General features: G+C 34.6%; 1 protein-coding gene across 4 annotated transcripts in view; it reads right to left on the reverse strand.

The window, feature by feature from the left end:
• Nucleotides 1–275: 275 nt before the first annotated feature.
• Nucleotides 276–25713, reverse strand: part of LOC111156572 (PC4 and SFRS1 interacting protein 1) — a 42247-nt gene continuing 16809 nt past the window's right edge. For 2 of the 4 annotated variants that reach the window (XM_022517555.1, XM_022517556.1), the window contains exons 4-16: nucleotides 24514–24652; nucleotides 21887–21991; nucleotides 20873–20935; nucleotides 15487–15583; nucleotides 14399–14474; nucleotides 9194–9422; nucleotides 8200–8318; nucleotides 5472–5527; nucleotides 4800–4870; nucleotides 4488–4589; nucleotides 4158–4371; nucleotides 2653–2764; nucleotides 276–1882 (exon numbers count right to left, since the gene is read on the reverse strand). In XM_022517555.1, coding sequence (XP_022373263.1) covers nucleotides 1822–1882; nucleotides 2653–2764; nucleotides 4158–4371; nucleotides 4488–4589; nucleotides 4800–4870; nucleotides 5472–5527; nucleotides 8200–8318; nucleotides 9194–9422; nucleotides 14399–14474; nucleotides 15487–15583; nucleotides 20873–20935; nucleotides 21887–21991; nucleotides 24514–24652 — 1444 coding nt within the window. In that variant the 3' untranslated portion in view covers nucleotides 276–1821. The other 2 variants (XM_022517557.1, XM_022517558.1) reach the window with 2 other exon arrangements.

A 25713-nucleotide genomic window follows, 5' to 3' on the forward strand; every position in this document is an offset into this window, starting at 1 on the left:
GGCCAGCCCAAACAAACCACACATAAATTATCACAATGCTGGTATATGTATCTCCTGAAGCTGAATATTCTGTAGTTTCTCAGTAAATTATATTGATCTGTTGGGTCACAGAATAAAAGAGAGTGAACAAAAAATAACATTTTTAGTTTAGTTACCTATCTCCCCAGCCAACACAATCTCTATACCAAGTTAACCAAGAAATTACTCCCTTGGAAGCAAATCCAGAATTCCAAAAACACTTTTATAAATAACAAAGAATTAATTTACTAGTAGAGTTTGATAGAAAAATCCTTTAATCAAAACAAGTTTACAATGTCGACACGTATGGCTTAACTAGAATAAATCTGTCCAAATTTAAATTGTATTAAGGACCAGCTATAATGTAATATCAATAGTTCCCTCAAAACAGTAGGTCCTAGTTCCTTCCATTTTAAGACCTCTCAAAAAGAACTCCAATTATTGAAATAATTCAAACTTTCCATTTATAGATGAAAACCATTATCTGGGAGGTCAAAACATACAATGCATGTCACATGCAAACACTGATGCTAATTAAGCCTTTTCTCTGTATTCATAGTTTCAAAACATGAGAGGTGTCCTTTAGCTACTGAAAACCACCAACTGACCTAATCAAAATATCTTAGAAATGCTATCTGTTAAGTTAACCCTTAAATTTTGTTAACCTTGGTTTACCCTGATTTAGTCCATATACATGAATATACGAACTACCAAAGTACTCCTTTACTTTATCTAACTGCCTCGGAGCAACGTATTTCTACTCCTTACAAGTCTGTCACATGGAGGATCTCTAAATAATAATCCCCTTCTGATATGACCATGTTTTTCAAACAGGTTAGTTTTCTTATATAGCATTTAATTCTACTATTTACTGCATAAGAATCATGGAATTTTTTTCCCCAATTAAAAAAATACTTAGTGACTTCCTTAATGAGTGTGGCTTTTTTTTTTAAAAATTCAGAAACACGAGACAGTTCTCAAAAATAAACTTTTATCATTTTGTTTTTAGTTTCAGCTACTAGTGCCTGTAAAGGATCTTGGATGGTTGAACCCTAAAGCCAGATTCATTCCTAAACATACCTCTTCTGCTTTCTGTAGGAAAGTCCTGTGACTTCACTCAATTCCCAGCCATAATACTAAATAACCTTCAAAAGTTAACATGAGTTTTGTACCTTGTAGAATTGTCAGTTGGATATCTAGTTGTCATACAAAAAGGCATACAGACCACAAATTGTTACAAAGCAGCAGGATAATGTAGCACAACGTAGACTGGGAGATTAAAATTAACTTTTGATAAAAGGAGTACTTGTATAGAAGTAACATTTTATCTACCATAAAAATGCATAACTTCTACAAAACCCACAAACAGTGAAAAGACAGTCTGGTAAATCCAAGGTTTGTAAAAACTATGCACAAAACCCATGGTATCTGGGAAAAAAGGAAAGGTTTATACAAGTAGCAGTTTTAAAAATGTAACCTTTTTCTAATATCAATTACACATTAACATACACACACTAATTGAAATTATGCTACAACCAAATGTCTGGAAAAGCAGTTTAACATTTCCTAAATGGATTTTCCCTCACATTTACTGAATAATGTAGCTGTTAATACTGCACAAGTACAATTAGCAATAATGTTTAATTACTTTTAAACAAATATAAAGGGATTTTCTCCCTCAAAACAAGTTTTCAACATCAAAACCTATGCTTATAAAAATTTAAAACTTTCAGCAGTCTAAATATTTCAAATGAAAACCATTACAAACGTCTCAAATGTTCTTTATATTCCAGGTATATCAACCTAATTATCCAGTGTGGAATCCTTCAGAGATATTTCAGTCTCTCTCTCTTCACTGGATGACCTAAAGGAAGGAAAAGAAAGGTGTGTTAACTGGGATTAGGGACTTGACTCCTTCACGGGGGTCAGAAAACACATTAAATCCATGCATTATGTTTTTATTTTTAAAAATACGTGGATTATCACCAAATTATTTTTAAAAATAATATTTTTGTTCAAAATTTTATTTTACCATGTTAATATTCAGATCAAGCAAATTAACTCAGGGTAGCATCATGGCCCAGGCCCTTTCCATCATTTCCAACTTTAAAATGAATTCTCATGAAAATTATATCTGTAATGCCAATATATTACAAACTTTAATAAAGAGAGGGATGATACAGACACGATTTCCCTGAATTTCAAGATTAGAAGGGATGCTTGATTCTAAGTCCTTCAGATGTGTAGCAGAAAAAAACCAAGACTCGGATAACTATAGTCCAATAACTAGTTATTTAGAGGCTATAGTAGAAAATAGCCTGTGATTCTAGATCTCATTTTTGTATTACCCTGTCACAATGCAAGAAAGTATGGATGTAAGTCACTCTTAAAGCTGTATCAGTGAAGAAGTCCAAAGAAGAACAGTTATTTTAAACTGGATTCTTACTATCTAGCTCTATTCCCTTCGAATACAGACAAGTCAATTATAAAGTTTTCGTTTCCTTTTTGATTTATATCTTGCTTCCTCAGTTCAGGAATTGAGTGATCAAAATATAACCCTATACAAATAACCTTAGAACAGCAATGCGATTTAAAAATTAAAAATATAAATGATCCATTAAAACATGTCCTCACTTTTTCTTACTGCTGGCCTCGTGGTTGTCTTTGCTTTCTTCACTGCTGTCTCCATTATGTTGTGGTTGATTACTGTCTTGAGCATCAGATCCTCCATTTAGAGTCTTTGAACCTTTAAAAAGGTTCCAATGGAAAAACTGTTAGAGCTTCTAATACTTTAAGATGTCCTCTAAAGAGCCAGAATAAAAAATAAAAACATGGCCCTAAAGTTTCTAATACTTAATACACCTCATTTGAAATGACACTGTAATCTTTTGGATGCTGAGGCACACTGATAAGTCGTAGGGTTACTATAATCAGATCTATGGGTACAAGAAAGGGCGGTTTTTAAAGATTTTATTTTAGAGAGTATGTGTGCACAAGCTGGTGGGGGAGGGGCATGGGAGGGCAAGAGAGAGAGAGGAGGAGAAGACAGGATCTCAATCAGACACTGTGCTCTATCTCACAACCCTGAGATTGTGCCCTGAGCCGAAATCAACAGTCGGGGTGGGGCAGGGGGTAGATTATTTTTTTTTAAAGATTTTATTTATTTAGGCCCCTGGGTGGCTTAGTTGGTTAAGCATCTGCCTTCCTGGCTCGGGTCATGATCCCAGGGTTCTGGGATCAAGTCCTACCATCAGGCTCCCTGCTTGGTGGGGAGCCTGCTTCTCCCTCTCCTTCTGCCTGCAGCTCCCCCTGCTTGTGCTCTCTTTCTCTGGCAAATAAATAAATAAACATAAGATTTATTTGAGAGAGAGCTTAAGCACTTGTGCACAGGGAGAGGGAGAAGCAGAATCCCTGCTGAGCAGAGAGCCCGATTGGGGGCTGGATCCCAAGACCCTAAGATCATGACCTGAGCTGAAGGCAGAGGCTTAATCCACTGAGCTACACAGGTGCGCTGGGTGGGGGGGGGGATTTTTAATCCGGTCATTCCATTTTTTATAAAAATGTGCATCAAAGTAAAATGTTATATTTTTCCTTGTTATTTCACAACAATGTGTCAAAAGTACTATTCATAATTAACATGATTTTGTGTCCTACCGAAGTAAATGATAAGTATATCTTATTTCTAAGAAATCTCTAAGGAGACCTACATCATCATTCCCTGACAAATAAAAATATCCAACTCCTAAGACATAACATGGAATTGGGGGAACTGATAATGAATGATACTATGGTTCTATTTAAGAATCCATCACAGATACATCCTAACATATCTGTGGTTGAAACAGTGTATCTGGAATTCGCTTCATAGAGAAACCAGAGGAGGTAAAACAGGAATGACTGTGTACTGAGCACTGCAGGAGCTGGGCGATGGGGACACGGGGAAGTTGCTTTCTTAACTACTATTGTGTGAAAAAGAACAGCAACTGCTAATTTAAGCTTGATTATACGATTTAAACAGAAATCCTTAACCTTAGCTTCTGTTTTTCTAAGTGCCTTATGAAACCTTAGATAAGGTATTAATGAAATATATCAAAGCCATTTTTTAAAAGCAATCCCAGCAAACAACTTACATCACATACCTGTTTGTTCCTTTTCTAGCTTTTTGTTTGGCCCTTTCTTCCCTTGATCTTTGGTTTTATTTGCTTCCTCATGCTGTCTTTGTTCGGCAAGAGATTTATTCAGCACTTGTGTGATCACAGAATCTCCTTCACCAACCAAAAACATATTCTTAAACTTGTTATACAACATTGTAGACTTTTCCATGATAACCTGACTAACTTTGAATCGCCGTATCTGAGAAAACAAAATATACACTCACAATTGTTTTCTTCACTGATTTTTAAAATGTTACTTCTTAATGAAGTGATGATGAGGAAGTTTTAAAAATCTGCATGACTCAGATCACTTACTTTTTTCAGTGTTGTAATCATCTCTGTGTGTTTCTGAGCTTGTTGCATTGTGACCTGAAGTGAAGCAAGTTCATCCAAGGCCTCAATACATCTGTTCACATCCTTCACAACAAAACAGTAATTTCATAACTGTTAATTACCACAACCTATATGATCTACTCCTAAAGATCACTTTTAAAATCTCAAACAGGGCAATACAAAAGAACCAGTAATAGTCCCATTTCTCTTAAATTTACACATGTAAAACACGAGAAAATAAAATACGAAGCTATAAAGAGTACTATATTTTTAAATGAGGTATTAAAGACTTACAAGATTATCAATTTTGAGTGAATTTTTAATTTCAGCATGTATCCTTTGAAGTCGAGAATCCATTGATGTTTCTATAAATTAAAATTTGAAACACAGTAAGTAGTTTTTCCAACACCAGTATTTCTGTATAAATCTAATAAGCAAAGCACAATAAGATTTGAATTTTTAAAAATGTTCTTCATAATCAGCCTAGTTCACTAAGAAGTTATTTGCCATTTTAAGTATTTAGGAAAGCAACATTCATCATTTGAAGAAAAAAAAAAAAATCACCATCTAGCTACATAGGTTTGTAAGATAAGCAGTTTGTATCCAGTTAATAAATCCCTCTATTCCTTATACAGCTGTTTTACCTTACACACGTAACCAAAAATACAAACTATCTGAAACCATGAGATCTGTCAAAAAATGGGAAAACATCTAGCTTTTGGCAATGTTACAAAAATGTGGCCACTAGGTAATAAGCAATAAAACCGTAAGCCTGAGTCCTTAGCAAGTGCGCCTGATTATAATTAAAATATAATGTATACAGAATCCATTAGGGATTTGAAAAAGCACTTTTGCAGGATTTAAGAACATAAAATGCCTGATTTTAAAACCTATACATGAAAAATTAAGTGTATAATTTCCTTTCTATGTATTATTTTACACATCTTAGAAAGTGAAACAACTAACCTCGCTTCTTCTCCACTTTCTTAACTTCTGGCTTCTTTCCTTCATCTTTATTCTGCCTATCAAATGTTAACACAAATATTTCAAAACATTGGAACTTGTGACTGATTACCAAATGCCCACATCCCTTATGTAAAAGCTGAAAAATTTTTTTAAGATAGAAAGTCAGTAACCTAGATCATAAGGAATTGACTGTAATTAATGGGACTCTGGAATGCCACAGCATTAGTATTAATTACTAAAAACACATGCAAAAATTAACATGCTAAAATCTAATTTTTCAGTGGCATCACAAATAATTTTCACTTGTCATGGTGAAATTTTTTTCCAACAGTAAATAGTGTTGTTTAAAGACCCAATTTCAGGGTCAGTGGACAAACAGACCATTGTGGGAGAAGAATGCCTATAAACATTTCATGAGTTCTACATCACAATTATTTTTAAAAGTAGCATGTCAAAAACAGACTAATTTTTCCCACATCTCCAAAAGGGTAGATAATTGGAGGGGTTAAGTTTCTAGGTTAAATAGACTGTTCAAAGATGATACTATGGTATTAAAATGGGTTCTTTTTGGCCAGTATTTCAAACTTAAAAGGACATTCACTGACACATACCATTTCACAAAAGAAAAGGTACCATTTTACTGCAAATCACAAAAATAACCATTTTAAAATGAATTCTTAATTTCTAGTACCTTGGCTTTGAGTTCGGGCCCTATTATAAACCAATTGAAATAGACAAGAACAAAACAATATCTAAAAATCAGGTTTTTTTTTTAAAAAAAACTTTATTTTAAAATTTTGGTTACAGTTTCATTTTTGTTTTCTTAACAAGTCTACTGTTTAATCTCTCAGGATTAAAAAAAACAATTATTAAGATTCTAAAGAATTAAACAACAAAGGAATGTCAAGGGAAGGGCACAACTGCCCCATTCTCTGGGGCATCAGAGCTGTTCCAGTTTAACGCCTAGCTTCAAAACAAAATGAGTTTTTATATTTTCTAAATGAAATAATGTACAACCACCATCTTCTAACTTCCAAACACAAAGCTTCATCTTAAGCTTGGTAAAAAAAACTTAACAGGAATGATGGCCGACCTTAGTATGTAGTGTGTACCTTACAGGAATTTTTTTTTTTTTTTTAACAATCATAACACAGTAATAATGCCATTAATGAAGTCCTCAATTTAGAATCTGCAACATTCTTCCATCAAGGGGGGGGAGGGGGAAATTCAGTCCAATGAGTCTGTCTCAAGATCTTCATCTCTTGTTTGCTCCACTTGTATTCTCTTTTCAGTAACTGGATTAATGCTTTGAGCCCAAAATGAGATATATTTTTTATTACTGTAGATTACATGTTGTTTGGCTGGGAATACAATACAATAAACTTTATTTTGCATAATGCATTTCACACAAGCTGCATCTGAAATGCTTTACAGAGCAAAACTGTCCAAGTACAAAGTTTTGTAATAACAGGAGAAGGAAAGAAAACACAAATATTAGAATTTGAGAAAGTTACATTCGGAGGACATTCAAAAAGAAACTGAAACACATAAAGATAACTTTGAGATAAGAAGGGTTGGGCTAGATTTACTAAGCAACGACTAATTTTATATCTTAATTTGGGGAGCACAATAAAGTTAAAAGCAACAAACAGTCCAACAACTTTTCAGTGAAAGGATAGAGAAGGATAGGTAACAAAAAGTAATTTAATTTACAGAAATGGTCAAAATTCTAACAGAATGGAGGGAGTAACATTTTTGAGCTTTAGATAATTTTTAAATTACTCCCCTCAAGCAGATGAAACTGCTTATATAATCATCCTCCAAACAACTAAGAAAGCAGATAGTCAAACACTATACTTGTAGAGACTTTGGCTTACAAATGTATCTTATAAAGAAAAAGTACAAAATTACTTAACGAATTCACTACTTGTCATTAAGTTTGTCTTCATAACCTACAGCATGTTTTTAAAATCACCTCCATTAACAAAAAAACCAAGTTTAGTTAGAATAACAAAAGATGCTTCACAAAATGCTTTTCAAAGAAAGAATTCAGAAGTGACAGTCTGAAGAGAACTAGGAAAACAAATTAATAAGCACATGAAGTGTAATCAGTGCTATTTTCCTTTTAAGAAAATTATAGAATAAAATTGAAAGGGAAAGAAATTCCCCATGGTCTGTATATACTGTCTCCTAGTATCAAAACTTAAATCAGCTTTGAACTTGATTTATATCACACACATTTAATGCAAACCCTGTCAGCCTTTAGATTTACTGGCCTTCTCGGGTTTTCAACTGCTGCTATTATTTTTGCTGGTCTTTTGGGAGTGGCCTGCTGATGGTATGTGGCAAATAAGGGTATTTAATTCTTTCTCCACCAACATATTACCACCACTCTTTCTATATTTAATACTCAACAAGTGAATAGGAGAGGATGAGGACAGTTTCAGCAAAGCTACTAACAGCTTAAATCCTATCTGCACTCTCAGTTTAAATTAAAAATAATTCACAGAGTTGACTACTTCAGTGAATTTCATCCTCTTACTCAGCAAAGAATGAAGCCTAAAAAAAAACATGATCATCATCATATACTAGAAGATTTTTTCCTAACACCTGGGGAAAGTCACTTCTCTAAAAGGCTTCATACGGTCTGGAAAATGAGATTCTATCATTTAAAAATTTCATGCTAGCTTAAAAAGGAAATCAAAATTTAGAATAAAAAAATACTTACTGCTCAGTTTCCATCTGTTCTTCTTGCTTGCGTTTTCTATCTGCTGCTTCTTTCTCATGCTGGCCTTTCAGCATATTCCTTCTATGAGGATTCTGAAAGTTCCTTCCACCTTTTCTCTTCTGTTTTGAGAATTAGGATGAATTTAGTTAACTATCAAGTCAGTGACTAGTGCTTCTGGGATTACAATCTTGGGAGGAAAAAAAGCAACTCATTTTCTGAAGGGACAAATACTTATATTACTAATTTTAAAAAAATCTCAGAATTACACATGTTGCTATCTAAACTGAACTTGGCCTTGATGACTAGAGGAGTAAAAGTATGTCAGGCTATTTGCTGCTATACAATGGTTCTCTATACTATGGTTCTGACCTGTTTGTTTACTGACAAGTACTTGTTTACCGACAAGTACATTGCTTATGCTATCCAACTAAAAATTTTTGGCCTCTAAAGAAAGTATTAAGAAATAGGAAAAAAACCCAAAGATACAGGACCTCAGTCTGTAGATCTCCAAGGCTATACACAATACTGTGTTTTTCTATGCAAAAAGATGTATAATCAAATCCCTGAACAACAGTGGCATTCAAATAAAATATAACTGATACACTAAATAGGCCCGAAGAGTGCTAAGAATTTCATTGTAGTAAATAATAAAACTGTATAAATGCATCTCTATTACATCTGTCTTCACTGGTCACAGTCCATTTGGTTTAATTTCTACTTTTCTAAATAGGTGGGTTATTGGAAGTTTGTTATATAACATTTGATTTCCACATTATAACTATGAAAAGGTGACACAAATTTAGAATGTACAATAAACTAAAGTTTCAAATATGCTTTTTAAACACAGCTAGTTCAAGCTTACAAAGAAAGACAAATTCAGTTTTAATCACACTCATACTTTGAGATACTGAATGCTTACTAGGTATACTAGGTAAAAAAGAACTACACAGGCAACTAAAAAGAGAACAAATATTTTATTTGATAAACATTGTACCTTTTCACTTTCTTGATCATCTCCTTCTTCTTCAGAATCAGAGGTTGATGTAACCCCTGTTTTAGCTAAATTTTTTCTTTTGGATTCAACTTCTTTCTTCCCTTCCTTTTTGTCTGGCTCTTTTCTTGGCTTATCTTCTTCCTTCTGGCCATCTTCATCCTTTTTAAGCTGCTTTTTAGGTTGTTTTTCTTCTTGTCCCTTTTTCTTACTTTTGTCTTCTTCAGTTACCCTATTTTGGAGAATATAGCAAAAAAAAAAAAAAAAAAAAAAAAAGATTTTTTTTTTTTTTTTTTTTTTTTTTAGGTATCATTATGGGCTGTCTTTTAACCATACTTTACCAAGCAAATAAGTATTTTGGAGAAGAAAATTTAACATATCTTCCAGTTAAATATAATGTCTTTACCATCCATCATAAAAGGAAAAGAACATCCTTTTCTTATAAATTAGAAAATACAAAAATTACAGTGGAATTAGGGTAATAGAAGAGTAATTTTTCCCTTTGTTTTCCAAGTTTTTTGTAATGTTCTTTATTTAATGAAAAAATTCCCTAATATGATCATATGTGCCAAGATAATTCTTCACTGTGGGGATACAGCAATAAGTTAAAATGTGTGTGACACCTGGATCTTATATTCTACATAACTGTAAGAATAACATGTTAAAAAAGTGCACACATTGGGAAAAATACAATTGCAGAAGTGAACTGCTTATGATCAAATATGATCACTTCAGAATTCAAAGAAATACTCTGTAAGGTAAAAAGGCTCCCAACTTATGCATACGGTGGTGAAATATATAGCAATTATGCATAATATATAACATACCATATACAAAAATATATGGTAATTAAGCATAATATATAACATAAATAAGCATAATATATAACAAAATATATTATATGTAATTAAACATAATATATAACTGAATTCACTAGCACTAAGCATTCCCATTACCAGTGGATTTACAGACATCACTAAGTTAAAATTAACAAAACTGCTCAGTAAGCCTAATGTTACTATTGGATGACCTTTATGCTAACTAGTATAGCAGAAATAAATACAAGTTATTTTTGGTACGATGATAGGCTCTAGGAGAATCAAATGATGCCAGTATTAACCATAATAATGATTTTTATGGTATATACATCCAACTAAAGCCATCCCATTAAAAAAAACACAACTTGAGGCTTGGACAAGCTGTTTAAAAATTCATCTTTTTACCAGTCTAGGAATTTCATTGAGATTTTCAAAAACTATACAATTATATCAATGGATCTGAGAGGTGTAAGAGACGTCAGATCATTAGTCCAACCCATTCAATTTGATGAAGGAGAAAATGATGGTGTGAGGGTCAAATAATTAGCCCACCCATTATCTCAGTTCCAAATCCAGTGACAGCCTACCAGACAACGGCTTCTTGAACCCTTAAGAGATTATTAAATTGGAAGAAAAAAAATTCACTCTTTAATCTCTTCAGAAATTTGTCACATAACCATCATTGGCTATGCTTATTTTCAAATGTCACATGGGTTTCCTCATTAATTTCTAATCGACAGAAGAAAAGGCATGCATATACAATCATTTAAACTTTGTCCAATATTTTTACAGATGTGAGTATTTTGATAATTTCATGGAGATGGGAATACCTAGTCAAATACAGAAAGCATTCCCATGGCTCTTAAGACACACTGACCAATTCCTTGCCCAAAATATCCCCTCAATGGAAGGAAGCAGATATTAAAAATCCAAATACCCTCTGAACTAGCAAATCTGCTTCCAGCAATGTATTCTAACCAACATATTTGCACGTGTACAGAATAGATGACAAAGCTTTTGAAAGGATGTATCCATACTTGAGATGGATGTTAAGAATTGTATATACAATGGACTACCATGTGGCCGGGTTTTTTTTTTTTTTTTTTTAATTATTAAACACAGATTAAGAAGTGTACAATACTTCTTATCCTGTAAGAGATGGGAATAGTGGTTCAAGGGTTTTTGAACAATACCAAAGAGACTGCCACAGACTTAACTATCCTAGCTTGCTACAAACAAGTACTTTCCCAGTGGTCCTCTCACACCACCTTTCCCGAAAAACAGACTTCTCCCATAGTGACAATTTCCCTTTTTAATAGGTGAAGGCACAGTACGAAACTATTAGTAAAGAGTTAAAAATATGTTAACATAAGCAACAACTAATGCAAACACAACTCCAAACATCTTAGTGGCTTATACCAAATACTTCTTACTTTACATGAGGATTATGAGATGGCTTCAGCTTTTCGGGCTCTATTCCACTATCCTGTTATTTCAGAACTCACTGCAAAAAAGCTATCACTAACACGTACATCCTGTGCTCATGGTGGAGAGCAAAAACTTCAAGAAGGGCTTATATAGTATAGCTCTTCGCCCCCAGAGTCTGTGCTCAGGTACGCAGCTGAGAACAGACACAGCCAATGCCCAACCTGAATAGAACATGAATGAGACATCTCATAAGCTACCACTGTTCTGAGGCTGTCCATACACTGCCGTCACAAAAAGCTCATGGATACAGAAAATTTATGGAAAATTTTAAAATGTGGCACTGACTTTAGGGCTGAGAAATTGAAAATCCTAATATATTTTTATATAATGGGTAAAACTGTTATCTGTGATAATGTGAAAAAAAATTCAGTGGCTTTGGGTAAAAAGACTTCAAGACAGAATGGTAGCATCTTGAGTGGGTTGTTATCAGGATAAATTTAATAGGGCACCTCAAAAAGAAACGAGTTTAAAAAATAGCAAAATGACAGAAGGAAAACATAAAAATTCCATGCATTTCAGTGTTGAAAGTCCCCTCCATCTTATAAAAAATTTTCAAATTCAGAAAAAGGGGTCAAATATCCATCAAAGGTAGTTTACACCTTTCCTTAGGAATTCAAATTGGGCTACTTTGGTCCTTCAGATGCACAATTTCTAGGGAAGAGACCAAGGGATTCTCAGGAAAACCTATAAACTCAGAGTGTAAATTAGGTATATAATAAGATAAGCATGTCTGGGAGGGGGGCAGTGGGGGAAAAATGAATTAAAAACAAGTCTGAGAAAATCCTAGGGAAAGACCACTGGGCATGAAGCTAACTAAAACACACCCACATGCTATAAAGTATTATTACCAAAAGCAACACAGCCTCCAAGAGAAATTAATGGAGATCAAAAAAGTAATCTTGGGTCTCCAACACCCTATAGCCTAAAAGCAGACACAATACCACTCAGGTGATGAGGATAATAACCTCCAATGACCTTTCAGATACAACTAAGGAAGATACGGAGAAGTAGACAACTGTCACAACATTAGCTAAAAGCCATGGAGAGAAATAGTTTTTAGCAAGACAGAATCAGGAAAACTGGGGCCTAATCAAGGGAACCTTCCTTATACATAAAATACGGAGATCACACAATATTTTCCAGGATTCTAGATTTCTTAGGGAACAATGACTGCTGTATGGCTCTTAATATTCCCCTTTCCAAATAGGAGCATTTATTTATCATGGCTCCTTATCCCAGATCTAAGTGCATGATAAAGGGGAGAGGGGAGCAGGTAACTTGTATTTTCAGTTCCTAAGTCTCCAGATCGAGGCATTACAGCAATCACAAAATCCTAGACTTTATGCCTGATTCCATGATTAGATTAGGCAGGGAATGAGTGAGATCTTTTTTTTAATTAAAAGAAAATCTTTTTGAGAAGATTTTTTTTGAGATGGGAGAGAGAAAGTACATGAGAGAGCAGAGGAAGAGGTAGCAGTAGACTCCCTGCTGAGTAGGGACTAGGATCCTGGGATGATCTGAGCCAAAGGCAGCTGCTTAAACAAATGAGCCACCCAGGCACCCCTATTTGGTATGCTTAAAAAGAAAAACTCATCTACATGTACCTAATTTCTTAATTTCACTACAGGAGTTAAAACCATATTGTAATTTTGTGCCACAATATTTGAGAATACTTTAAAAGCTAGCTTGACAGTAAAATAAAACTCTGAAAACATACGTTAGTTGAAAAGTACCAGTGCTTCAGTGTTCTATAACTAAAATTTCCTATAAAAATGTTTCATTCAAAACACTATAAATCTCCTCTTAAACGCCCTACTTGCTTGAGCCTTCTCTATAAAATCTTTAACCACAATAGCTAGAAAAAGTTTTGCCCTTTGTCTAAATATACATTCTTTCCTTTCTGGTGAAGTTTCTACACAGAAAAGCCACATAAACAATATCCATCTGTGGAAAACAAAGGTGGCAAGAAAAAAAAAAGTATTATTTTGTTAAGTAGTTACACCAAAATACTTTAAAACTTTAAATTCACAGTATAAAAATAATTTTAATAACGCTTGTAAAGTAATCTCTATGCCCAACGTGGGGCTTAACTCACAACCCTGATACCAAGAGTCACATGCTCTACCGACTGAGCCAGCCAGGCACCCCTTAGTATTTTTTTTTTTAAAGATTTATTTATTTATTTGAAAGAGCATGTTTGGGGGGGGGGGGATGAGGGGAAGTGAGTCTTAAGCCAACTCCTGAGAGCAGAGCCAGACGGTAGGCTCGATCTGATCTCATAACGCCAAGACCACGACCTAAGCAGAAACCAAGAGTCAGATGCTTAAAGGACTACACCACCCAGGGCCCCCTCCCCCTTAGTAGTTATTTTTAAAAAGTTATTTTGGAGGAGCTAGAAAGGATTTGTGGAAACTGCCTTTCTTTGTCTAAACCTTCCTTAAACATGTATCTTGCCCAATTTTCTCTATTATAGGTTTTACCCTGTTTTATCTAAGTATCTTTACATCCTGATATACCAAGAAGACGTCGTAGATTAATGAAATGATGATCACAGCAGATTTTTTGTAAAGTAGGTACCAGGCGCAATGTTGAGCTCAATGGAGAGCCTGAACTCAGGACTCTTTAAGATCAAGATCTGGAGCTGAATTCAGGAGTCAGACACTTAACTGACTGAACCATCCAGGTGCCTCTCATCGTATCTTTCTTGATTTCCCATTAATTTTTACTTTCTATACAACAAAAAACTTTTCAATAGTTCTTCCACATAATTTTTAGAAATATAAAATAGTAAAAGCAAATATCATATAAAATAAAACTGGTATAATACAAAGAGATTTATACTTATTTAAAGTCAAATACCTCATTCAGTGTATAATTAACTATACATTGAAAATAAACTCACATGTCACTCTCTGAAGGACAGGGCTGTTTTACCATTTTGGGTCTGCCTCTTGGTTTCGGAATCTTTACTTCTGTAGCTAACATTCAGAGGGAAAAACAAAATTAGTAACTATCATTTTTCAAGATGCAATTCTCACACAAAGATTATAAATGATATATACTAAGAATATTGGTGGCTCATTACAGACATTATTTTATTAAGTTTTAAAGATAATACCCTCCAATGATTCAAACGAGCAACAACAGAATATTTAAAAGTGGTAGATCAACAGAGTAATTTTCATTCCTTCCTTAGTATAGCTGAGAGGGCTTAAAAGAATGTTCCTTATTTTAACAGAAGGATTACAAAATTCAACTTTATAATGCAGAGTACCACTTATATTCAATATTTATATGCATATTACAGCACTAAGTGTATACTCTACATTAACATCTCTGAAAATCTGTATCAGAATTCACTGAATTTTCTAACACCATTAATTGACCCATTAAAAATTAAATTCCAAATAATTATGAAAACAAATCTCAGGATTTTTCTTTTCTGGGTTTTATTGATCTTCCTCCCCTTTTCAAAGAATTCTATTATTAGGTAGAAAAACACTGGCTCTATTTTGGTTAATTTTCTTTGTTTTACTTTGTATTAGAGGCATGTCCTTCCACACTATCTTCAATTTCCCAAATTAGGACAATACTTTCTTTCTCTAAGGCAATGCTGAAGATAGCTGCATACTGTAAAGGTCCTAAACAAAGAATGCAATAATTTCCACTTGGAAAACTTATGCTTTCTACAGTGAGAGGGAAAGTAAATCCATCATTCATGGAATTTAACCTCACCACAGCCTCATGTGCCGCTATTAGGGGAAAATATAAGAGAGATAAAAACACAGAAAATGAAAAAATATCCCAAATAATTACTTTAAAATACTTTATCACACAAAGCAGAAACCAGCAGGTTTATCTCCTCTGAAATTTGTATATATATTACACATAGCCAATCGTCTATCCACTTATTCCAAAGTATCTGAGGCACAACACTGTAGCGGAATTGTATTAATCACAAGCCAGAGATTGAAACACAAATAACCCTACCTGCAGGTCGTCCTCTTTTAGGACTCACTTTTAGATTAACAGATGCTGTTGCTGTTGTCACTACTCCTGCCTCCTCCGTTTCTACTTGTTTTTCTGCCTGAATCACAAAGATTTAATTAACTTGCTTAGCAAATAAATAGTAGGCATTCCAAATTTAATTCAACAACAAAGATATGCCACCTTAATAATTTATATGTAAGCATAACTTGTAAGTTGTTATTCTTTTTCAACAGTTAACTTGTCAGAATGACATCTCCAAACACAGCTTATAACAATTTATAAGAGTGAACAATTTTTTTTAAAATTTGAGAAAGAGTGCGCAGGTGAACGGGCAGAGGGAAAGGGAAGAGAGAATCCTAAGCAGACTCCCCACTGAGCTCGGAGCCTGTGCGGTGGGGCTCCATCCCACCACCCTGAGATCATGACCTGAGCTGAACTCAAGAGCAGCCACTTAACTGAGCCACCCAGGCACCCCTCCAGCAAATAATTCTAACAAACAAAAAACATCACTTCTTAATATCCTTGGCCTAAGAAAATCATTTGTAAAAACAGAGCTAACACGCTTGATGCAAAATGGTGACCCAAGTATAATTACACTTAACCCACACGCTGCTTATAAATGTACTTTCACCAAGTATCTCAAAATGCAAATAACACTTTACACTCTGTAATTATGAGACAGAACCTAAATTAATATTCTAATATTAGTAAAGGCAAGACATTAAGTTGCCAATATTTCTTATTCTTTTACTTTGTTAATATATACGTTTTATTTTTGAATTAAATGACATCTGTTCCTCTTCTCTAGGAAGAGGATATATAAGGCAATATATTTTCCATAAAGAGTGAGTTACTATAGTAAAGTAATAAATTCCAGTGACCCTTTGGAAACTAAAAATGACCCCTGAAGAGTCAAGAGCCCCAAATGAGAGTCAGTTTAACTAATTAAAGCAGTAGAGTAGAACAAAGGTTAAAACCACCAATTAAAAAGGAAATGTAAACCACTGATCATAATTGAAATGGGAGGAAAGAAACAGTGAAGAAGAAACGAAAAAGGAGGATGGGAGGACCACAATGAGCTGCTTCCCTATGACCAATTATTTCAACTCAGCACTAACTAAACAAAAATAAAGGCAATAAAGCATGTAAAAACATGTACAATCCAATAGGACTGATAAAAAACTTAAAAATATTTTTTCAAAAGATTTTATCAGAGAGAGAGAAAGAGCATGAGCAGGGGGAGGGGCAGTGGAAGAAGCAGACTCCCTGCTGAGCAGGGAACCAGAAGTGGGGCTCAATCCCAGGACCTGGAGATCATGACCTGAGTCCAAGGCAGACACTTAACTGAAACACCCAGATGCCTCCAAAACTTGAAAATCTTTCAATCAACAATCTAATTTGCAAACATTTAAGAGATAATGCCCAGTACTGGTAAGGAAATGAAGAATCATATTATTACCAATGATCAATAGACTGGCAACACCTTTCTGAAAGATTATCTTTATGAATACCAGCAATTAAAAAAATATGCAAATTTTTGATTTAGCAATCCCACTCTTTTTAAGATTTTATTTGACAGAGAGACAGTGAGAGAGGGAACACAAGCAGGGGGAGTGGGAGAGGGAGAACAAGACTTCCCACTGAGCAGGGAGCCCGATGTGGGGGCTTGATCCCAGGATGCTGGGATCATGACCTAAGCTGAAGGCAGACGCTTAGTGACTGAGCCACCCAGGTGCCCCAGAATGTATCCATTTTTAACTTTATTTTTTAAGAGATTTTATTTATTTATCTGACAGAAAGAGAGACCACAAGTAGGCAGGGGTGGGGGGGGGAAGCAGGCTCCCTGCTGAGCAGAGAGCCCGATGTGGGACTTGATCCCACGACCCTGGGATCATGATCTGAGCTGAAGGCAGAGGCTTAACCCATTGAGCCACCCAGGTGCCCTTCCATTTTTAATTTTTAAACATGATTTTTACTTTTATAGCTGGAAAATAATGCCTGTTCAAAGTATTATTAAAAGTCAGTAAACTAAGTTCCCCCCTGAACTGTTCTCAAGGAACATTATAAAAATTGCTGTGTTAAACATTGACTAAGTTTGTATTTCTAGAATTTTAAGAACTTGCCTACTACCCCCACTCCTGCCCCAATCTTGATTCAACAGCTCCTCTGGTGGGGAGCCAGGAACATGTGTTTTTATCATGTCCCCCCGGTACCCAAGGTTGAGAATCCAAGACTGTATGACCGCTCTTTTCAGACTGAGATGTTTCAGAGGGTAAAGTTCTCTAAGATTCAGTTCAAATGATGAGCTCTTTAGTGCAAATACAAAAACAAAACAAACCCACACATCTCTTCATTTACACTTTCTACTTTTGAAAGTAAACCAAAACATTATGTAAGAATTAAAGGTAGAATGGATCTTTTGGAGGAGGTACAAATAAGAGGCAACAAATTGATCAATAATAAGTATCATAAATAAAAATATATTAACACTAATACTGCATCAAAAAACCAGTGCTACCATGGATATGTTTTCCTGACTGTTGGAAAAATCAGGCAAGTCAAAAGCATTCCTTGTGAAAATATGTATTTCATCCAGAGAAAAGACAAAAACTATTATTTTGAATATACATATATTTAAATCTTAAACGCAAATAGAGTACAAATTTTTTGTTTTACTTGATTTCCCTGAGACCTTTAACTCTTTCACACCTTTACTCCCGTTACCCCACTTCCTAGCACTACTCCCTTCGTGATCTTACCTCAAGCACCCTTCCCACCTACCAGTCATGGGACTCAAATTCATATCCTCAAACCCTCTGCATTCTTGTTTTGCTGCACTTTTCCCACAAATCTCCAGCAGAGAATTACTGTAAAACTCTACCTTCTCTGCTCTATTATTCCTGGCTGCTGAGACCTGAGGGGGGAAAAATTATACTACTACATTCATTTTATGTAATCTCAGTTGGGATCTCAAAGCCATCCATGAATATCTTTACCCTGTTGAGCAAGCCCTCTTCTCCCCTCACCAGCATAAACTTTCAATCCTTTCTTCCTGCTTTATACCATATACACATTCCTCCTTTGAAATGGGTGGTGGAGAAAAGAGAGAGTGAGGCCAGCAGGAAGGAATTCACTTAATTTCCAATTCTCCCTAGAACTTTTTTTTTTTAAGATTTTTATTTATTTATTTGACAGAGAGAGAGAGAGAGAGATACAAGTAGGCAGAGAGAGAGGGAGGAAGCAGGCTCCCCGACGAGCAGAGAGCCTGATGTGGAACTCGATCCCAGGATGCTGAGATCATGGCCTGAGCTGAAGGTGTAGGCTTAACCCACTGAGCCACCCAGGCGCCCACTCTCCTTACAACTTTTAAATAACCTCATCCCCTCCATCCTTCTCTTTACTGTTAAAGAGGAAGAAATACCCATTTCCTTCTTCCTGTTAAGGCTCTTCCTTCAAATATGCCTGCCTCCTTTCTCTCATCCAGCATCTTCCTCTATAATTATTCATATTTTCCACATCTTCAATCTTTCCTAGTTTTGCAAAGAAATCGTTAAAGCCATATTTTTTCACTTTAAACCCTCTCCTTTAACCATGCAAATCCCTGTTGCTGCATTTTCTCTCCTTCCCTTCAAAGATTTCAGAAACAGTGTAACTTTAACATTACGTATTTTATTCTGCAATCCCCTTCATCAGCCCTTACTGTCTGACTTTAAAATATCCTGGGGGAGTCCAACTGTCAGATACCTTCTAGGATCTTCTCCGTATCAGGGCACTATTGGCCATTAAAAAAAAATTCTCTCCTCCCTTGTTTAGCTTGATATCTTCTCTTTTCTCCTGATAGTTCATTCTCAACCTTAACTTTACAAAGCAACCTCTCATCTCCATTAAGTTCCCTCAGGATTCTGGTTTCTGTGTTCTTCCCATCTTTCTCCCTTGACTACCTCACCTATCGTCCTATCTTTATATCAGTGACTCTATCTTTAACTTTTACCTTTTCCCCTTTTGGTGTTAAAACAATGTACCTGCAGTCTAATTCCCCTAGATGTTTTACTTCCTCCTCCCCATGTCTCTGCTCCCAAATCAAACCAACCTTGGAGTCACCGTAGATTCCTCCCTCCCTTCACACCCACTTCCAATAAACCATCAGCTTTACCACCACCCCCCCTCCCCCGAAGTGCTCTTAAATCCTATCTCTGATTCTACACTACTAAAAAAAACCTGCTAGAAGGTCCTTTCCTTCCAATCTCATGCTAACTGCTTAGAAAAGCCTTTCATGACTTAGTTACCAAGTCACTATCATAATGCCCCATTTTAACTCTTATTTTATGTATTTATTGTCTGTCCCACAAAAATGTAAGTTCAACAAAAACAAAGACCTTATCTTTTTTATTCACTGCTTCATGCTCTGCCTGCACCAGTGATGTTAGTACTAAAATTCTGAACAAATTAATCAGTGAACTTGTCTTACTACCCCAATCCAGTCTCCATCATTCACAGTGCTTTAAAAAAGGATGCATGTGAAATTTAAAAAGATTCAATGGCTTCCTATCACTTCTCTAAGTTCAAGGTTAAGTTTAAGGTGTACCATTTTCACTCAAACTTTATTAATATTGAGATACAATGCTTGAAATAAAATTTTCTCTACACCTATGGATATACTATTCAAATTGCCTCACATGTTCTCCCCTCCTTCATTTGCCTGACGAGACTGCCTATGTTAAAGTCTTGTTAAAAATATCATAGCCCCTTCCACACACATCTCACAAGAAAAAAAAAAAAATCCACTATAATTATTTGTTTTCATATTTTACTTCCTCATGAGAAACCCAACCCTTAGTTTTCCTTGGATCTTTGGCACATAATAATCTATGACATAAATAGGTCAGAAAAAGGTGATGAACAAAACTTCACATAAGAAAGAAGAAACATTAATTAAAAAGCAGAGAGTGTACCTCCTCCTAAAATGTCACATATTCTCATTTCATTCAACAATGTTGCTAATAGTAACATTAGAATGGACAATACTGACAGCAATTACTGTATACCAGGATTTATTATGAATATTTAATGTGGTAACTCGTTTAATTTTCTCAAAAACCTTATGAGTATATGTTATCCATTTTACAAACAAAACTTGATGACGTGTCATTAAAAGGAAAGAAAGCTAATGCATTTCCTTTACCATTCGATTTATTGTAAGGGTGCTATATCACTAGAAAAGAAATAATTTTCCTAAATAAAATAAGCTATCCTTTAAAAAAGTTAAGGACTTGGGAGTAAAGGCCAACTTTAAATTTAATAATAGGGTTTCATTATCTCTACTCTTTCTCAATCTGAATAAAATAAAAATTATTTTAAGATCTCTGTGGTTAAGCAGCAAAATTACCTTTCTCTTTCTCCCTCTTCTGGCAGCTTTTGGAGTGGTTATGTCAATTGCTTTAGTAACATCCTGAAATTGGAAAAAAAAAAAAAAAAATGTGTGTGTGTATGCACACACACACACACAACTGAATAAATTATGTCAAGACTTAAAGAAAATTTCCTGAAAAACAACAGCATATTTCACTAATGGTACTAGGGATACTTGTTTTACTTCTCTGAAATTTGAGATTATCAACATTAAAAGTCTTAACATTATCATTATAAAGTGAAAGGAATAGCTAGGATCTTTGTCTACAAAAAAAAAATTATTTCCTCTGTCAGATGAAATAGAAAATTCATGCTTGCTAGGACACAAGATAGTCTTTTTAAATTTATAAAACCAATTTTTTCTACAGCAGAATCCTGAGTTTTAGGGTTGTAAATTTTAAGAAGTGACTGAAACTTTGGAGATCATCTAACAACTACTCCATGAGGCCGGAAAAGGCTCAATGAGTATCCCCACCTATAATCAAATAGAGAGATGAAAGTAAATCTAGATTTTTAAAAATTCACTTCAATGCCCTTTCCAGTACCTTCATCCCACAATACCATGCTTTAAAAAGATTCCTAACAAACAGTAACCCACTCTCCTGTATGCAGACCTCAGATATTACAAAGCAAAATGACTTCAAATAAAAACATCCATGGCATCTTTTTTTTTTTTTTTTTTTTTTTAAGTTTTTTAAAGTAATCTCTATTCCCAATATGGGGCTCCAACTCACAACCTCAAGGATCAAGAGTCACATGCTCTACCAACTGAGCTAGCCAGGTGCCCCAATATCATGGACCTTAATGCAAAAATTATTTCACAATACAGTATTTAATATTCACACAAGGAAATAAGCCTTAAATATTTTTTCATTCATTACTCAACTACTTTAAAGATTACTTTCTACTTCGTGATCAAATAATGAACCATCTTACAATTTCTTCCTTGCAACAAAATGGGTTTAAAAAATGCAAGAGAAATTAAACACACCTCATTGCTGGCTTTTTCTTCATGGTCAGTATCTTCCTTTGAAACACTTGTTTCTTTTTCTTCAACTTCAACATCAGATGATGCATTTGATTGCTTAGTTGATGCCTATAAACAACCAGGTTTATTAATCACCAAATAACACTTTACCCCAATTTAAAAGTTTTCTACCCATGAAAAAATTCAAAAGCCTATTTACAAGAAAGTTATAAAAGTACCCTCATTTCTGTTCCATAAGATGCTTTTCACATACACAATTTAAAAAGAAGTTTTAAACTCTATTTTTTTTTAAAGTCTTAAAGGGATTGTATTCCTTTAATTGAAGGTATACAAAGTGTAAAGAATAAAACTGTTAAGGCAGAAATGGGAGTATAATTACAAAGAATACCATTCTGATGTTCTTACCAATAAATATCCAATAAGATACAATGTAAATTGATTTAGAATAGCACTGCTTATTCAACTACTGACATATTCCAAAGAGAAACTTACTTCAAGACACAGAGCCTTAGGAAAAAGCATATATTAACAGCTTCATTTAAAGACTTTGATCTATATCTCATACTTAGTTTATTTAAAAGGCACTGAGTGGGAGTCCAGTAATCATCAATTTTTTTTTTTTTTTTAATTCGTGGATGGTAATTCAATCAAGCAGTGATTCATTCCTCTGGGTTTGGGGTGCAGGTGAAAACCAATCATTATTAAATTTTAATTACCCCCAGATGATAAGATACACAGATGATCTACTAAGGGCCCAAAAAGATGAGTAACAGAGGTAACACAGTACATATTAGAAGGTAAGCACAGGTCTACAAGATGACAGCACTGCAGTCCAAACTGCCCCTAATGATTTCCTTTCCAAGTCTAAACTGTAAACCCATTTCTTCTTTGGTAAAAACCCATAAAATTATAAAGTCACAAGAGAAAAATATTAAAACGCCCCCAAAATTGCTTATATAAATTTTTGTAAATGATGATGGCCAATTTTTCTGTTTTGTATGTTTAAAATTCATGGTTTTATCCAAATCCTAGGAATGTGCCACTGGGGACATGTTTGGGCTTGAACACAAAGTATATCACATCAGCACAATCATTCATACTTTTTTAAGGACAGAAAATTGCTAGGTTTCATACACACAACCTACCAAAAATTTCACCGTGGAGTGGAAAATCCCAAGCATATACGGTAAAAAACTACCTGAAAATTAAGTAGATACAAAGGAACACAGGATAGGGTGACCTTGCTGGGCTATACCAAGGATGAAAAAGGCCAATCACAGGACACATGATCCAAGTGAAATTACAAATCACTGGCTTCAGGAAATAATGAATTCAGTCTCTTTGGACTCCCACCATACAACTGAGGCAACAATGACGGGAAACCATCTAGCCTTACATTCATGCAACAATATTTAGTGAGTACCTATTCCTGCCACACATATAACTGGCATATACGACACACAACTTCTTTGTTCATGGAGCTAATAAACTGTGGCAGCTAAGTACAGAAGCAAATATGATATGGTATGATTAACAAGTAAGTTTTGGGTGATAATGAAGGTACTTAGGATCATCTAATGCAGCCATGGAGTATCAATATAAGATTTAAATCTTCCAGGGAGAAAAGCACCTGAAAAGTTCTTCAAGGTGAGAAAAAGCATGGCACATGTAAAAATAAATAAATAAATAAATAAATAAAACAGACTTCAAAGTAGTTAAGTTGTAGAATTTTCTACAGTTTCTAAAATTTTCTTTAGTTTTTACTACCTCAGTCTTATTTTTTTAAGTAAACTACGCCCCATGTGGGGCTTGAACTCACGACCCCAAGATCAAAAGTTGCATGCTCTACTGACCTCCAGTCAGGTACCCCTACACCTCAGTCTAATTGAAATGAACAAAACCTCTGAACACGTGAAAAACAGTAAGAAGGAAGGTTAAGGCTGCCCTTCTAGATACCAAAAACATTAAGTATAAATTGCATTGTGCTATAACAACTTCTGTCACATACTTAACCCATGTGAGGTTTGTATTTTAATACAATTTTATGGATTTAGAAATTAAAATGAAGAAAAAAAAACATACATCCTTTGAGTTATAATACCCAAATTTAAGAGAATAGTACATATGGCTTTAAATTCACTGATACGGGACGCCTGGGTGGATCAGTTGGTTAAGCAGCTGCCTTCGGCTCAGGTCATGATCCCAGCGTCCTGGGATCGAGTCCCGCATCAGGCTCCTTGCTCATCGGGGAACCTGCTTCTCCCTCTGCCTCTGCCTGCCGTTCTGTCTGCGTGTGCTTGCTCTCTCTCCCTCTCTCTCTCTCTGACAAATAAATAAATAAAATCTTTAAAATAAATAAATAAATAAATAAATAAATTCACTGATACATCAAACTATCAATCAGAACTTAAATAACTGAGTATTTCCCAGTTTTCTGAGATCTGTTTAACTAGGTAGGTATTATTTTCATCATTTCCTCCAGATATGAAAGATCAAGCTTCAACTTCACAAGTAAGTACAATTTAATCTGAAATTTACAAGTCTCTTAGTATTTATTTTCCTACAGCTAGCATAGTGATCATTCCTCAAGACTGACAATACTAAAGTAAATTTTATGTAATATAACGCACCTGTTGACTTGAAAATTTCACTTTCGGATTATTATCTATCTCCCATAAACCTTCATTAAAGCCTTTTCGTTTATTTGGTTTGCCGTACTTTTCCTTATTTTCTGAGTAAGGAAATATATCCTTTGGGCCTAAAAAAGCACTAAAAAAAGAGAGGGAGAAAAATGTGAGTGCAAAGCAATCTCAAATATATCTCCTTAAATAGCACTATGCTATGATGCAATTATAAACAATTCTTAACCCAAAATTGATTTAAAAAATCTTACATGAAAGGTAGACACAAATAACTCATTAGATTTAAGTTCAAATGCTTTTATTAAAAATTCAATCACATGCCCCTAGAATCCAGTCCTTTATTAAAAAAACACACAGGTCGCACAATGTGACTGCAATGCCACTGAACTGTACACTTGAAAAAGGTTAAAATGGTAAATTTTATGTATATAATTTTTAAAAATGCCCCAAAATGAAAAGAACTGTGACACAACTGCATTAATCCACTTAAATGCACTCCAAAAAGAATTTTATTTCAAAGTAATTTGCTATAATACACAACTCATTAAACACTATCAATAAGGTATATTACTATATGTATATGTCTGTGTATACACACACACACACATATATATATAGGTTTTTGGAATAAAATGTGTTAAGAATTTTACTTTATTCAATGAAGGAATGAGAGGTTATAACTGGGTCATTTGTTCATTCATACATTCATTAAAGTCAGTCTTGTATTTGTGGTAGTTATGTTCTATAAAGTTTCCACAAACACTGTATTAGGGAATAATAATACACCACCGCACCCAAAAAAATACAGGGTAGGGTTCTTGTGAGCCTCTGGTCACATTTTCACCAACAATCAATATATCATCTTGTTTTTTTGCATGTGTTTCTGTTTAAAAACACATTAACATACGTTAGGGACTCATTCACACTGAACTCACAGTGAGCAAGTTATACAACACATACTTTCTCCATATAGCACAAAACTGCCTTCTTGCACTTAGGAATGCTAAACAGCACTTCAGCTCTATATTTGGGGGCCATAACAAACTGCAAAATAACAACAACAAAAAAAACCACAAACTTGCAAAAACTATAGCACTACCTAGGACTGCAAAAAGGACAGTTTATAGTATAAGACCAAAAATAAGAAGGCAAAATACTGCCCTGGTCAACCTCTGCTAGGAACGTGTG

Source organism: Enhydra lutris, unplaced genomic scaffold (assembly GCF_002288905.1).
Source record: "Enhydra lutris kenyoni isolate GAN:26980312 unplaced genomic scaffold, ASM228890v2 scaffoldscaffold47, whole genome shotgun sequence".
In the NCBI taxonomy this organism is placed as follows: Eukaryota; Metazoa; Chordata; class Mammalia; order Carnivora; family Mustelidae; genus Enhydra; species Enhydra lutris.